Here is a 14,573-nt window from a genome sequence, read left to right on the forward strand (position 1 = left end):
CCCAGCTGAAATCTGTGGTGTTTGATACATTTGGTTGGACTTGATGCTTATAGAATCATAGAATAGTTTGGGTTCGAATGGACCTTAACAACCATCCAGTTCCAACCCCCTGCCATGGGCAGGGACATGTCTCACTAGATCAGGCTGTTCAAGGTCCCATCCAACCCGGCCTTGAACACCTCCAGGGATGGGGCATCCACAGCTTCTCTTGGCAGCCTATGCCCGTGCCTCACCACCCTCATTGTGAAGGATTTCCTCCTTACATCTAGTCTAAATCTTTCCCTTTCCAATTTAAAGCCATTCTCTGTAGTCCTAACACTACATGCCTTTATAAATAAAATCCCTTCCCAGCTTTCCTGTAGCCTCTTCAGGTACTGGAAGGTCGCTATGAGGTCTCGTAGCCTTCTCTTTTCCTGGCTGAACAACGCCAATTCTCTCAGCCTGTCCTCATGGCAAAGGTGCTCCAGCTCTTAAAGGTCTTTTCCAACCTTAATGATTTTATGATTCTATTCTATGATTGTATGCCGTTTTTCGTTCTGTACTGTATATTAGGCCAAACCAACCATGTTCTTCACAGCATGTAGCGGCGCAAGCTCTGGTGGTATTAAAAGCTGTAGCTATGTAGAAAGCAAAGGTTCAAAAATATGCTCCATAAAACCACAGAACTGATTTGTTGTATCATATTGCCTAAATGATATTTTCAGATGATACTTTGATAAATGCCTTTGACAAGTCTAGGAGTTGACGTAAGTCCCTGGCAAACATTTTCAACCTTTAATTAGAACAGTGTTTCCAGATGACATTTAATTAACTTTTCACCTAAGCTGTTGAACTACCCTGTAGCCTGAAAACATTTGGGGAGTGGAGAAAGTGACATTTACTTGGGTGCTGCTGTTTATACATAGTCATAATTTACCACTACAGAGTATGATGCTGACAGAAACCTGTCACATTGCTGGTCTATGTTGGTTTTGCATTTTTCAGTTTTCCTCTTTAAAAGTATGATCTTAATCTGTCAGTTCCTTGTTTGTTACTGGCACTGAATCAAGTCCTCATTTTACAAGTGAAAGGATATCACAGAGGTGACCTAGAATTTGGGAATCAAGCTGTGATCTGTTGAGCTAGTGCACTGTTCCCCCTAGCAGTGAAGAGCTCTGATTTTCGCAGTGAAGAACACTGATTTTCACTAGTGGGTTTTTTGTTGTTGTTGTAGTATTGTTTCGGTTTGTTTGTTGTTTTTTGGGATTGGTTTTTTTTAAAGTCTCAGCAGAGCAATGTGTCAATAGGGCACTGGACACATTAGAAAAATCAGGCTACAGAGTTTCATATTTGAAAGCAACATTCATAGCTCTGCACAGGTATCACAAAGCAAAATTACACTTTGCTTGTCCTTCTGCAGCTGTGTTGACTCCTGAGGGAGTTAATGGTACATGTTTTCTATATTCAAATAAAAATAAATGCCAGCAGATTTTGGAATGTAGGTTAAGCTTGTTCATTGAGGATGACGGTAGCTGTTGTTTTTTCTTGAACCACCATTTTTATTTCTTTAGGTGGTATGCTCTGTAAAAGCATTGATAAATGAACGTAAGCCACAAGAAATTTCCCAAATCATCTTCCTAGTGAATGGGTGTGGGAATCCTCTCTTTTATTTTTGGTTGGAGGTAGAGGGAAAAGGGAAGGAAAAGAGAAAGGAAACAACTAAAATCACCCCATCCATTTCTGGCACAAATATCTCTCTAAGAAAAGGAGGGATGCCAGGAGAAAACTGGGCCCTTAACAGTGGCTTCTTCTTTCTGTGTTCAAGCCAGCTGCCCTGTTGGGAAACACCAGCACCACTTGTCCTTGTGCTGTGGGCTTTGTGTGCAACCCATGTTGCAGAGCAGCAGTCTGTGGAACACAGGCGCAGAGAGCACTTACAATACTGCAACTAAAGGAGACTTCACGTGAGAGATTTGTAAGGCCATGAGAAAGTGTGTTGCATCTCAGAGGTGGTGGTTTACCACTTGGTGCACAAGAAGCTTTCAGACTGAGCCCTGCTGAATTTTTATGTTCTGGCTCTGTGCAATGCGCAGTTCAGGGTGTGCATGTTACGTACAGATGGAGTTTCATGTACAGGAGTAGAGATACTGCATTGACTTAAATAACAATCAATACTGTGGTTCTTCTGTACTGAAGCTCTTCCTTTCTGGAATGTGTATTTAACTTTAAAAGTGGCTGTGTAAAAATGTTCCCATCCGTAACACCCTTCAGTATATTTAGTTTAACTTAGTTCAATCAATAAAGTATTTTTTTCATCCCTTTTTTTTAACTTGGCCTTTTACAGCAGGGGTGGAAGAGGTCATAGAGGGGAGTCTTTCAATTTTGATTGTAGCAGAATGGGTGATTAGCCTCCAGTCCCATGCACCTGGGCAATTCATGGAAAGCACTGTGGCTAAGTTGGGCTGGCTGCCTCATAATTTCTTGATTTAAGAGTTTAAAGCTAGTAGCTTCCTGGCAGTTCTGAAAATTATCTCTTTATCTGAAATAAACACTAAAATGGAGTGAAGAATTGACTGACAGACTAAAATCCTGCAGAGATGGTTTTCAGAGTTTCTGGAGTTGAAGTTGCATGTGGCTGGGCACATACAGTTAGAGTCACTTGCAGATCTGTTCTTTCCTTGTCTCTCTGATGCCTTCTTGCTGGTGCGTGGTTAGCCTGAAGGGTGATGTGAGCTGCTGTGCCAGCAATACGTGATTGCCTCACAGCTCTGCCTGGTTTTTTTATCACCTGTAATTATACCTCAGCAACTAAAATTACAATCCAGTGCTTAGATGAAAGCAGGTCATGAAGAGGGAAAAAGCAACTGTCTGAAGTCAAACCAAGGAAGACAGATGGTATCCCGGAGGCTTTTTAAAAGAAGTTTGTGGTTTGCCTGAAAATTCTCATTGTCAAGCTGATCTGAGCAGCTGGTAGAGTAGGCATGTTGTCTGTGCTTGTGCTGACCCTGAGAGCTCACCCTGTGAATGAATACCTTGGCTCTTATCTAGCAAAAATGCTTTTGTCCTGTTCTACCAGATAGCAGCCTGATCTACTTTTCAAATATTTGTCACGTACTTCTTGTCATTCACAGCTGATTATGCAAACCCCATTGTATTTGGGGAACTCTGCTGGTATAGAAAGTGACAGTTCATCCTCTCACAGCAGTTTATCATAGTGTATCAGACTTACACTGCTTGGTAGAGTTCTGAAACAGAGCCCAAGTCCTTATCTTCATGGCCCAGATATGTAGCCAGGATGATTGAATGTTTGTTAAAAATTAGTTCAGTAAAACTACTGAGAGGGGTGATGAATAGTGTCAGCAGCCATGGTCCACTACAACTCTGTATTATAAGGTGAGGCTCATCTGTAGGGAAGATAATAGAATAATCACCTCTAGGAAAGGAGCAACAGCTAAGTCTTATCACTTTCTACTCTTTAAGTGTGTGAGTGGTTTTGCTTTGACTGTTTTCTAGCACAAATCCAAAGCAACAAATCCAACAAAACTTGCTACAGATGTTTTCTTGTTTTCCCTTCGGGGGAGAAGCCGTGTGACCTGTATGTTACTTATGTTTTCCTTAATGCAGTTTCAAAGGTACTCTTCTTATTTTCATTCCATAAGAACCAAAATGGAGCAGGATAAAAGGAGCCTATGTTTGAGGTTGAAAGCAGAAAGATTTATCTTGAACCTTTTGATTTTGGGCTGTAGGAAAATTGTATTTGATATTAAACCATGTATTCCTTTAATCTCTGAGGTGAGGACAGCACTTCTTGATGTTGACATTTGTTTTAATTGTTTACTATTTTGCATGACTTATTTCATTTTTTCATAGAATATGGATTCTACACTTCACTACATTCATGATTCAGATTTGAGCACCAACAGTAGTTTCAGCCCTGAAGAAGAAAGAAAATCCAAAGTACAGGTAAATGACAGTAAATTCTGGTTTTCCTACATGTATCAGATAAGTGGTGGGTTTTTCACGTATTTCATTCAGTCATTTCTGATGTGATTTAGTTTCTATTGAACACAGAAAACCTCTTTAAGTAATTTTAAAATATTTCATGTTCCTGGAGATAACAACTGCTAAATTAAGCCATTTCTTCTTTTTTAGTTATGTATGATTACAGTGTTTTCTGACATGAGGTAATGGTTGTCATAGACTTCAGGCTCTGATTTCATTTGGTTTCATTTTCTATGGAAACTGTCCTGTAATGGAAGTTAGGTTAGTGAAGAAACAGGTATTTTTTATTAAATATTTTGAGTGGAATTGTCCTCAGCCAATGACAGCTTTGTGCAGAGATTTGTGAAAGTGTTTCATTAAGCTCAGACTGTCTCCTTGTTATTTTCTCCCGAAGGGAATATTTGTTACATAGTACAGTACCAAGTGTGCCACCCTGCACCAGCTTGATTACTCAAGTGGGAATCTCTGTCACTTGTTCCCTATGTGAGCTGAGGTTCTGCAGCTGTGTTAGGGAAATGCTCTTGTGTTAGGGAAATGCCCCCTTAGGTAGAGTCAATGCCTGACATAAGCTGACAACAGCTGAAGGAAAGAGGTTTTCACAGAATTTTAGTTCAGATGCTTTAGTTTCTCAGTGAGAGAAGGATTGGTCTTCATCAGAAATATCTCTCTCTGGAGAAGCATTTTTCCTTCCTGCTGACTGTTTAGGGAGTTTGGAAGCAACACTGGGTACACTATACTCTGCCTCTTCCCTTTCCCTCCCTCCCTCCCCAAGGCGTTTTGATTCAGTTTTCTTCTCCCCACCTCCCCAAGATGTAGAAGGGAATAGGAAAATAACTTTTGAGCAAGTCTCATAACTTGCTGTTCTGCCTGTTTTTATGAAGGACTTAGTTGTGTCATCGTTTCTTTAGAACTTTTTGATGGAACATACAAAATACAAAACCTTTACGTCCTTATTAAGAGATTGTACTTAAATAATATTCTGTCATTATGGGAAAAAAAATGTTGTTCTGGTAGTATGCCCTGGAATTGTAGTAAGACGTAGGAGGATTTATTGAAAATAGTGTAAAGACTCTACCGTTTTTCTTCTGTAGGATGTTGTACCTCAAGCCTTGCTGGATCAGTATTTATCAATGACTGATCCGTCTCGCGCACAAACAGTTGATACCGAGATTGCCAAACACTGTGCCTACAGCCTGCCAGGTGTGGCACTTACATTAGGCAGACAGAACTGGCACTGTTTGAAGGATACCTATGAGACGCTGGCATCTGACATGCAGGTAACCTCAAGAAGTTGCAACAGTGAATGATCTGAACTTCTGTGATGTGACAATGAATAATCTGAACTTCCATGACAGTTTCTCTTGTTTACTGTGTGTTGGGTTGCTCTGCTTTTTGTGTGGAGCTTTCTGTTGCTGATACTAGTTCTCTTATCATAAATGAAAGTGTAACTTGTCTCAGAAGGAGCTGGGTGCATGTGGTGCTCAGGTAGTAAAGAAGTGGGGCAACTTTAGCAGGCGGTAGATCTCTGGTGGGAATGTGAGGAGAGATCTACAGTTTCCTCTGAGGTCTTATGGCAGTGCTTAGGTTTTTCATAGGTATGAGAATTTGGATTGTACCACTGTGCATGATCAGACGTGTCCCTGCAGGCATGTCTGGAGCTCAGTGAGTCAGCCTCATGCCAGGCCTTTTGGTGGCCTTTTGGTGCTGCATCCAGTTAGTCATAAGGGAGTAACATCACTATCGCCATGCAGCCTCGCTGTTTTAAAAACAAATACTGGAAATAGCAACATTTTCCTTGTCAGGTGGTTAGGAGATGGTTTTGTGCATTTTACTGGGTTACGGTGGCTCTCAGTCTTCCCTTGTTTCCTTTTTTGGAGATGCTCTTTTTATTTTTTGAAACATTCTCAGACTACTTCACCCTCTCTTGAACTTGCTGCTTGCTATGTCAGAGCAGCAGTTCTCAGTGATATGTAGCAAGTAACTTCATGCATAGCTATTGCTCAAATTTTCCGAACTCTTTTGTGGCCGTTAAAAACAACCAGCTAATAAATTTAAAACATAAGTAAAACCAAATTGACCTATGTTCGAAACTGTCTGGAGTTTATTGCCAGTCTCACTGGAATTAAGGCTGAATCACCAGACTACGATGAAAGAACAGTACCCGTGCTAACTGGAAGGGGCTGGCTAAAGAACAGATGTTGTTTTATTTTTAAAAAGTCTTACTTGAAATAACTACTCTTAGAACAGTGCCCCCTGAGTTTAGGGTCAGTAGAAGCTCTACTGGTCTTTGGACTGGTGGGCACTCAGTGTGGGTGAGACTTTACCTGTTATGGAAGCTAAAATATGCCAGCTGAAATATTGTGGGATATATATCTTGTTCTGTTTTATAAATTAAATGATTGAGAATAGTAGTAGTGTGGAACTAATTTACCTAAAAGCATTTAAAGCAGAGAGTATTGTATGGAAGAGTGCTGATGTCAGGAATACCATTTCCCTTCCCAACACCTGGAAAATCAAAATATTTTCATTCCTTTCATTTGCCTAATTCCTTGATATTCCAAGAAACTAATTCATTTAATTTTCCAATTTTCATTTTCAACTGTTAAATGAAGCACTGTTGAATGTATTTCTGAGTACTGTAGCTTGCTGGGAGTCCAGCTTGGATGCTGATCCTCAAGTTAAAACAGAGCACTTTAGATGATACATCAATAAATTTTATTTATTTATTTTACAGTGGAAGGTTCGGCGGACGCTAGCATTTTCTATACATGAACTTGCTGTCATCCTTGGAGACCAGCTTACAGCTGGAGATTTAGTTCCTGTCTTTAATGGCTTTTTAAAAGATCTAGATGAAGTCAGGATAGGTGTGCTAAAACACTTGCATGACTTTCTGAAGGTATGTCTGTGTTCAACTCTGGTCAAGTGAAATGAGGTATTTCACTTCATTTCTTTGTATGGACTTACTTCTTAGCATAATTTCTTGTGGGAATCCATACAAAGCTGGACAGAATCCAGATGTCATTTGAGTCCTGGAGTATGTTTTGCAGAGCATCTGTGTTGCTGATACTTTCTTTTCTCCAAAGAGCCTGGTTTGTGCACGTTTAATCAATATTTAGGTGCTGGTGGGTGGTATTAAGATTTTTGATGGCTCTAACCTTTCTGCCCAACATCTCAAATTTCTTTAGTTGTTTTTCCTGTAACTGCCTCAAATTTTTGGAGATGAAAAAACCAAATCATAAAACCATTAAAATCGGTACTAGATTTTCTGCTTACCCTTCTTGTTTTCTAGAGTAAAAGCAGAAACTAGGTCAGATTTTGCTTTTGGTAGTACCCCAGGTGATTCTGTAGATTTAAGCATGTAGGGTTTAGCTCAGAAAAGCAACACTGTTGCTAAAGAATTCTTTTTTATGAAAGCAAGTGTTTCATTAGTTGTATTTTAAAGCTCTTCTTTTATCTGCTGATTGTAGCCTACATTTCTTTATGTAAGTGTATATTTACTGTTACAGCTTCTTCATCTTGACAAAAGACGAGAGTATCTTTATCAACTCCAGGAATTCCTAGTAACTGATAACAGCAGGAATTGGCGTTTCAGAGCAGAGCTGGCTGAGTACGTAGTTTTCTGGGTCCTTTTTTTTTAATTGTTGTAGTTATAGAAAAATGTTAAAATCATAGAATAAATGTCTTACAGTGACATTCTTAATCTCATTTTTAATTAGTGGACAGTTCTTATCCTCCTCCATTTGTCCCCCTTGCTTAAAACTTCTTAGTAGTTCTGTATCATTTATAAGTGCTCAAGTAGGAATTTGAATGTCTTTTCCATCACAGTATGTTGAAAGCATTGCTCTTCTATAAAAAAGCTGCCAAAAGAGAATGCCACATGTGCTTGCTCTTGAAGTCAGTAGAAGTGTTCTAGCAGTTTGACTCCATGTTGCTGTGTCTGAGAAGGCTGAATTCAGGACCATGAAATGGAGGAGATCCGGATGTTTGGAGGAGTAAAGATTAAGCAAGTAACAAAGTAGCAACCCTTGGACTTCATCTGAGCAGATGAAGGCTTTTTCATGGAACTAGTTGGTGGACTGCTATGTGAGGCAGCTTTGAAATGTCTGGTTGCTCAGAAAAGCCAGAAGATACTTGGAGGATCTTGTCCTTAAATAAAAGAGTAGTTCATCTTGATACTCAGAAAAGTAAGGGATGTATCGAGCTTGGTTTGGCTAAGAAAGGAACTCATAACTGAGCTTGGATGCCAAAAGGGGTTATACAGGAGGTGAAAGCAGGAATGGGGGGCACAGAAGGAATTTAGAAATATTGCCTAGGCATCTATGTAGGAAAGTCAAAACTCAGCTACAGCCGAAACTTGCAAGGGGTGTCAAGTACTGTTATATTAGCAAAAAAACCCCAGTAAATGGATAACGTGAGACCGTTGCTGAATGAGGTGGACGATTTAGTGGTAGTGGGCACAAAAGTGGAGGTACTGACAAGGTACTCAAGGTACTTCCCAGGCCTCTGCACTTAGAGCAGATTTCAGTGGTGATTGATGATCAGCCCAGGGTTACTTGAGAACTCAACCCATGGATATCCATCAGACCAGACAGGCTACAACTAAGGCTGTTGATAGAGTGCTGGCATGTGTCATAGTGAGGCCATTAGTCATCAACTTTGAAAAGCTCTGAAGATGAAGGAAGGTCACTAGAAATTAGAGAAAGGCTTTTAAGCCTTTTAGAAGATGCGTACTATCAGGGGAGTTAAAATTTTGTCTGTGTTGCTTCAGGCCCTGAGAATCATGGAGCAGATACTCTTGAAAACCATTTCTGGACATGTGAGGAATTAGTCCTCCATGAAAACAATCAGCATGTATTTCCAAGAGTAAATCACATCTGAACTTCTGTGATTAAACAACTGAATCTGTGGATGAGGAGAGGGTGGTAAATGTCATTGATCTCTGCTTTAGCAAGGCTTTTAATGTCATGTCTCACAATATTCTTGTAGTCAAGTTAAGCCATAATGATCTGGATGGATGGAGGCTGGACAGTTTGGATATTGGTCATTGGATAGTTTGATTCAGGAGGTTGTGCGTGATAGGTTATACTCGACCTTTAACCCTTCTGGGACCTTTTATCAATGACCTGGAGGGGGTGACATGGTGGACTCCAGTTAACGTGTGCTTGAAGGCAGGGCTACTGTCCAGCAGGGCCTAGTCAGGAGGGAGGGGCTGACAGAAGCCTTATAGAATCATAGAATCACCAGGTTGGAAGAGACCCACCGGATCATCGAGTCCAACCATTCCTATCAAACACTAAACCATGCCCCTCAGTACCTTGTCCACCCATGCCTTAAACACCTCCAGGGAAAGTGAATCAACCATCTCCCTGGGCAGCCTGTTCCAGTGCCCAATGACCTTTTCTGTGAAAAATTTTTTCCTAATGTCCAGCCTGAATCTCCCCTGGCGGAGCTTGAGGCCATTTCCTCTTGTCCTGTCCCCTGTCACTTGGGAGAAGAGGCCAGCACCCTCCTCTCTACAACCTCCTTTCAGGTAGTTATAGAAAGCAATGAGGTCTCCCCTCAGCCTCCTCTTCTCCAGGCTAAACAACCCCAGCTCTCTCAGCCACTCCTCATAAGGCCTGTTCTCCAGCCCCTTCACCAGCTTTGGCGCTCTTCTCTGGACTCGCTCCAGAGCCTCAACATCCTTCTTGTGGTGAGGGGCCCAGAACTGAACACAGTACTCAAGGAGCGGTCTCACCAGTGCCAAGTCCAGAGGGAGGATAACCTCCCTGGACCTGCTGGTCACGCCATTTCTGATACAAGCCAAGATGCCATTGGCCTTCTTGGCCACCTGGGCACACTGCTGGCTCATGTTCAGTCGGCTGTCAACCAACACCCCCAGGTCCCTCTCCTCCAGGCAGCTTTCTAGACAGACTTCTCCTAGTCTGTAGCACTGCACAGGGTTGTTGTGCCCCAAGTGCAGGACCCGGCATTTGGCCTTGTTAAACCTCATGCCATTGGTCTCAGCCCAGTGGTCCAGCCTGTTCAGATCCCTTTGCAAGAGCCTCCCTACCCTCCAGCAGATCCACGCTTCCACCCAGCTTAGTGTTGTCCGCAAACTTGCTAAGGGTGCACTCGATGCCTTCATCCAGGTCATTGATAAAGACATTGAACAGGGCTGGACCCAGCACTGAGCCCTGGGGAACCCCACTTGTCACTGGCCTCCAGCTGGATTTCACACCATTTCCCACCACTCTCTGGGCCCGGCCATCCAACCAGTTTTCCACCCAGGAGAGTGTGCGCCTGCCCAGGCCAGAGGTTGACAGTTTCCTAAGCAGAATGCTGTGAGAAACTGTGTCAAAGGCTTTACTGAAGTCCAGGAAGACCACATCCACAGCCTTTCCCTCATCAAGTAGTCGAGTCACTTTGTCACAGAAGGTGATCAGGTTAGTTTGGCAAGACCTGCCTTTTGTGAACCCGTGTTGACTGGGCCTGATCACCTGGTTCTCTTGCATGTGCTTCATGATAGCACTCAAGGTCACCTGTTCCATGACTTTCCCTGGCACTGAGGTCAGACTGACAGGCCTGTAGTTCCCTGGATCCTCCCTGCGGCCCTTCTTGTAGATGGGCACATTATCAGCCAGCCTCCAGTCCAGTGGGACTTCCCCAGTCTTCCAGGACTGTTGGAAGATGATGGAAAGGGGTTTGGCCAGTACATCCGCCAGCTCCTTCAATACCCTGGGATGAATCCCATCCAGCCCCATAGACTTGTGGGTGTCTAGTTGGGCTAGCAAGGCTCTGACCACCTCCTCTTGGATCATGGGAGCCTCATTTTGCTCCTCTAGCTCCTGGGTTTGTACACAGAGGGAACAACTTTCTTTACAATTAAAGACTGAGGCAAAGAAGGCATTAAGTACCTCAGCCTTTTCCTCATCCCCTGTCACTGTTGTTCCCTCTGCATCCAATAGGGACTTTATGGTCTCCCTAGTCCTCCTTTTATTATTTATATATTTATAGAAAGATTTTTTATATATTCAATATATAAATTCGATATAGAAATTCATATATTCAATATAGAAATTCACCAAGAGACAAGCGGCCAGTGCTGTACATGGGAAGAAAGAGCCTCTGACAGTGAGACAGACTGAGGACTGGCTGTCCTGGGAGCAGCTCTGCTGGAAAGGCCCAGGGTATCATGGAGGACAGTGGGCTGAACATGGGCCAGAAGTGTGTCTTGGCGTTATAATCCTGGGCTGTATCAACAGTAGCAAAATCAGTATATCAAAAGAGTAGATTTAGCCCTCTCTAGTCGGCACTCATTAGGTCTCATCTGGAGTAAATGCATCTGTACCAATACAGGAAAGATGCTGATGAACTGGAACAAATTCAGCAGAGGGCCACTGGGATTATCAAAGCTGCAGCACGTACCCTGTCAAGAAGAGACCATGAGACCAGGGCTTCTCTAGCAGGAATGCTGAAATAAACATATTGTAATGACAGTGTATCTTTTGAATTGCATTTTAAGAGACCTACTTTAACAACTGATCATAGTGTCATCTTTTTGCTTGTTCAAGTGGATTTTTTTGGACTTATTGCTGGTATGGAGACATTCAATCAACTGCTTGTAACTTGTTGTGCCTCTTTTTTTGACGTATTTCCTACCATTCATGACACATACTTGTGTCTGCAACCTACTGAAATCTTAATCAACTCATTACAAGTTGAAGACTACTAATAATTTCTTTAGTTGTCCAGTTTAGTCTGAAGTAGGAGATGCTAACTGATTTCATAAATCAACATTCTTAAGTGATGAAGGATACTTGTTAAACTAAGTCAGAGTAGTTGCTTTGTAGCTGTATGTGTGTTAAGTGTGAGAGATGTCTTTATCAGGTATTCAAATGTATGTGCACATGGCAGTGTCATTCACTGCTGGATCGCTGTGCTGCATGTTTATTGTAGCCAGTATCAGGGTCCCTGCCTTGGAAATGACACCTTAGTTCCCTTTCCTCTCCCCTAGTTTTGCATTCTTTGAGCTCATGCAGCGTTTTTCCATTATTGTGAGTAAATGCCAATTAAAAATGTGCAAATGGTCCATAGTCAAACTGATGGCATTGAAAACCAGATTTTACTTTTCAGTGAGTTTACTATGGCCATATTGCATATTTGGCAACTTGTCATATAAATGTTAATATTCACAGTTAAAGCTACCTTTCTGCTCATTATAACACACTCTGGTTCTTCTTCCATCTTCTAGGCAACTGATCTTGCTTCTAGATCTGTACAGTGCCAGAGACATCTATGACTACTTGCGACCTATCGCTTTCAGCCTCTGTGCAGACAAAGTGTCTTCTGTCCGCTGGATTTCTTACAAGCTGGTAAAGCAATATAAGTAAATTCAGGATTTCAGGCTGGTGAGGGTTGGTGGTCAGAAGTAATTTTTGTATTACTTTTACTTCTTGTGTCTTCAAGGTTAGTGAAATGGTAAAAAAGCTGTACATGGCTTCAACATCAACCTTTGTGGTAGACCTCATGAATGAACTTGTTGAAAAGTTCTGTAGATGCCGCAAATGGTCTGGTCGGCAAACTTTTGTCTTTATTTGCCAGGTAAAATGTCTTTCTGTTCATCTCTTTGGTATCGTGGGATGGTGTGGTGGTGAGAATGAAGGTAGGGGGAGGGTATAGGCAGCTGGAACTCTCTTGCTTTCTGTTAACACTGTTTTAATGAATATTTGAGAACTTCTGTTTCCAAGGGAATAGGTTTCATGGCTGCTTTCTTCACTGTTGCTCAATAGATGAATGCATCTTTAGCTTAGCATATTAGCATCAAGTTATCGAATGTAATGTTGAATGTGAAACAAATGCACAACAAAATAATCCCCGAGTTGGGAAGCTGCTTTGTTACTTGGCTTAAAGTGAAATTTTTACAACATGCTGCAGCAGTTTCCCACATTTTTGGGTTACCCTTTAGAAATCAAGTGTTAAGAGTTGCCTATTTCTCCTTAGCCAGCTAGGGCAGGTTGGTCAAAACCAATGTATTCTCAGCAGAATGAGCAGATGAGTTGAAACTAGCTGGGGTCCCAAGGAAATGGTCAAATTTGGAGGCTGTAGCAGAGGTGCAGACTGGGAGCCAACGTGGCTGCTGTCCAAGTGGGACAGTTCTCTGAAGGATTTGGGGAAATGGGAGCTTTGAGCTTATTTAGGGAGACGTGTCTGGGTGCAGAAGGTGATTATTGAGATGGGCCATTCTTGTCTAGTTAAAATAAAGGCTAAATCAATCTTAAAAAAAGGTTTGGGAAAGCCTTTTGCTTTTCTGTGTTTTCAAATTATACAGTGATTAAAAACACAATAAAAATAAGGAAGTTGCCAGACTTGATAGAAAATAAAGCAGACTTTTAACTGAGCCTGAATTTCCTCAACCCTAACTCACATCATTATGTGTGACTTTGTGCTAGAAAGCATTGTGCTGCGTTTTAAAAATTTGTGGATTTGTACATATGCGATGGAGGTAGTAAGGTCTGTTAGCTTTGATTGCATTGGGATTTTATCTTCACTGTGCTAAAATCTAATGCAGTTGGTTCTGTCTTCTTGCCAGACTATCACTGAAGATGACTGCCTGCCCATGGACCAGTTTGCTGTGCATCTGTTGCCACACTTACTACATTTGGCATCTGACAGGGTTCCAAACGTTCGAGTCCTGCTGGCAAAAACGTTAAAGCAAACCCTTTTAGAGAAAGGTTAGTGATCAGAAAGAGTTGCAGTGGGCTGATTGCATTTCTTTTTGTCCCTTCACTTTCCTGTAGTAAGCTGGGAAAGAAGGAACAATGTCAGATGTGGTTCACTCTTGCTTTTACAGTCTTGTTGCTGTGGAATGTTACCTTAGCTGAGTGGGGTATCAGAGTCACCTTTGTGTAATGCTGGGGAAGTAAGAGTTCTTGCTCATATGCCAGCCTGTTCTTTTGGTACCACTTTTCCCTGAATGAGCTAGGTTTTGGAGGTATCATCAGGGCACAGAAAGCACAAATCAATGACTAACAAAGCACAAATCAATGACTAACAACTGTGAAGCTTCAGTAGTGCCTTTTATTTGTTTTTTTAAAAAAATAAAAATCTGTTGATGTTCTGTGTTATAAGGATACAAGAAAAATCCTTCCATACAAATCCACCATCTGTTTTCTCATTGAGGAAGAGAGATGGCTGCTGTTGGTTTTTATATTTTATGGTAGCAGTGGGAAGAAGGTGTCTCTGGAGTGTCTTCAGGGAAATTAGACATGCAACTTTCAAATTGCAGGCTTTGCTTAGGAAAGCATCTCCAGTGCACAGCAGGTGCCGGAAGAGTCAGCAGTGCTCAGATTCCAAAGCACTGTAAAGGAAAATGACACTAGAAATACTACGCTGTTTTGTAAACCAGCAGAGGGTCCACCCTTGGAGCACTTCATCCAGTTCTGTTTGCTTTCTTCCTCAAAACCATACACTGGCTTGAGGACTGCTGTTTCTGGCACAGAAAATGTAAAGAAGAATGCAAGATGTTTGAAACACGGAACAACACAAAGCATGCCAACACAGCGGGAACTAGGCTATTGGTAGCTGCCTTGTGCATCCTGGAGGCTCTGAGT

The 14,573-nt window shown here is 41.9% G+C and overlaps 1 protein-coding gene across 4 annotated transcripts in view; it reads left to right on the forward strand.

Moving 5' to 3' along the window:
- PPP4R1 (protein phosphatase 4 regulatory subunit 1) overlaps nt 1-14,573 on the forward strand; it is a 66,700-nt gene that overhangs the window by 50,271 nt on the left and 1,856 nt on the right. For all 4 annotated transcript variants that reach the window (XM_069853873.1, XM_069853871.1, XM_069853872.1 and 1 more), the window contains 7 exons: nt 3,850-3,942; nt 5,073-5,258; nt 6,716-6,877; nt 7,488-7,588; nt 12,215-12,335; nt 12,430-12,564; nt 13,553-13,694. In XM_069853873.1, the coding sequence (XP_069709974.1) occupies nt 3,850-3,942; nt 5,073-5,258; nt 6,716-6,877; nt 7,488-7,588; nt 12,215-12,335; nt 12,430-12,564; nt 13,553-13,694 (940 nt within the window). The remainder of the gene's footprint in view (nt 1-3,849; nt 3,943-5,072; nt 5,259-6,715; nt 6,878-7,487; nt 7,589-12,214; nt 12,336-12,429; nt 12,565-13,552; nt 13,695-14,573) is intronic.

The sequence above is a fragment of the Phaenicophaeus curvirostris genome, chromosome 3 (assembly GCF_032191515.1).
Source record: "Phaenicophaeus curvirostris isolate KB17595 chromosome 3, BPBGC_Pcur_1.0, whole genome shotgun sequence".
NCBI classification, from domain to species: domain Eukaryota; kingdom Metazoa; phylum Chordata; class Aves; order Cuculiformes; family Cuculidae; genus Phaenicophaeus; species Phaenicophaeus curvirostris.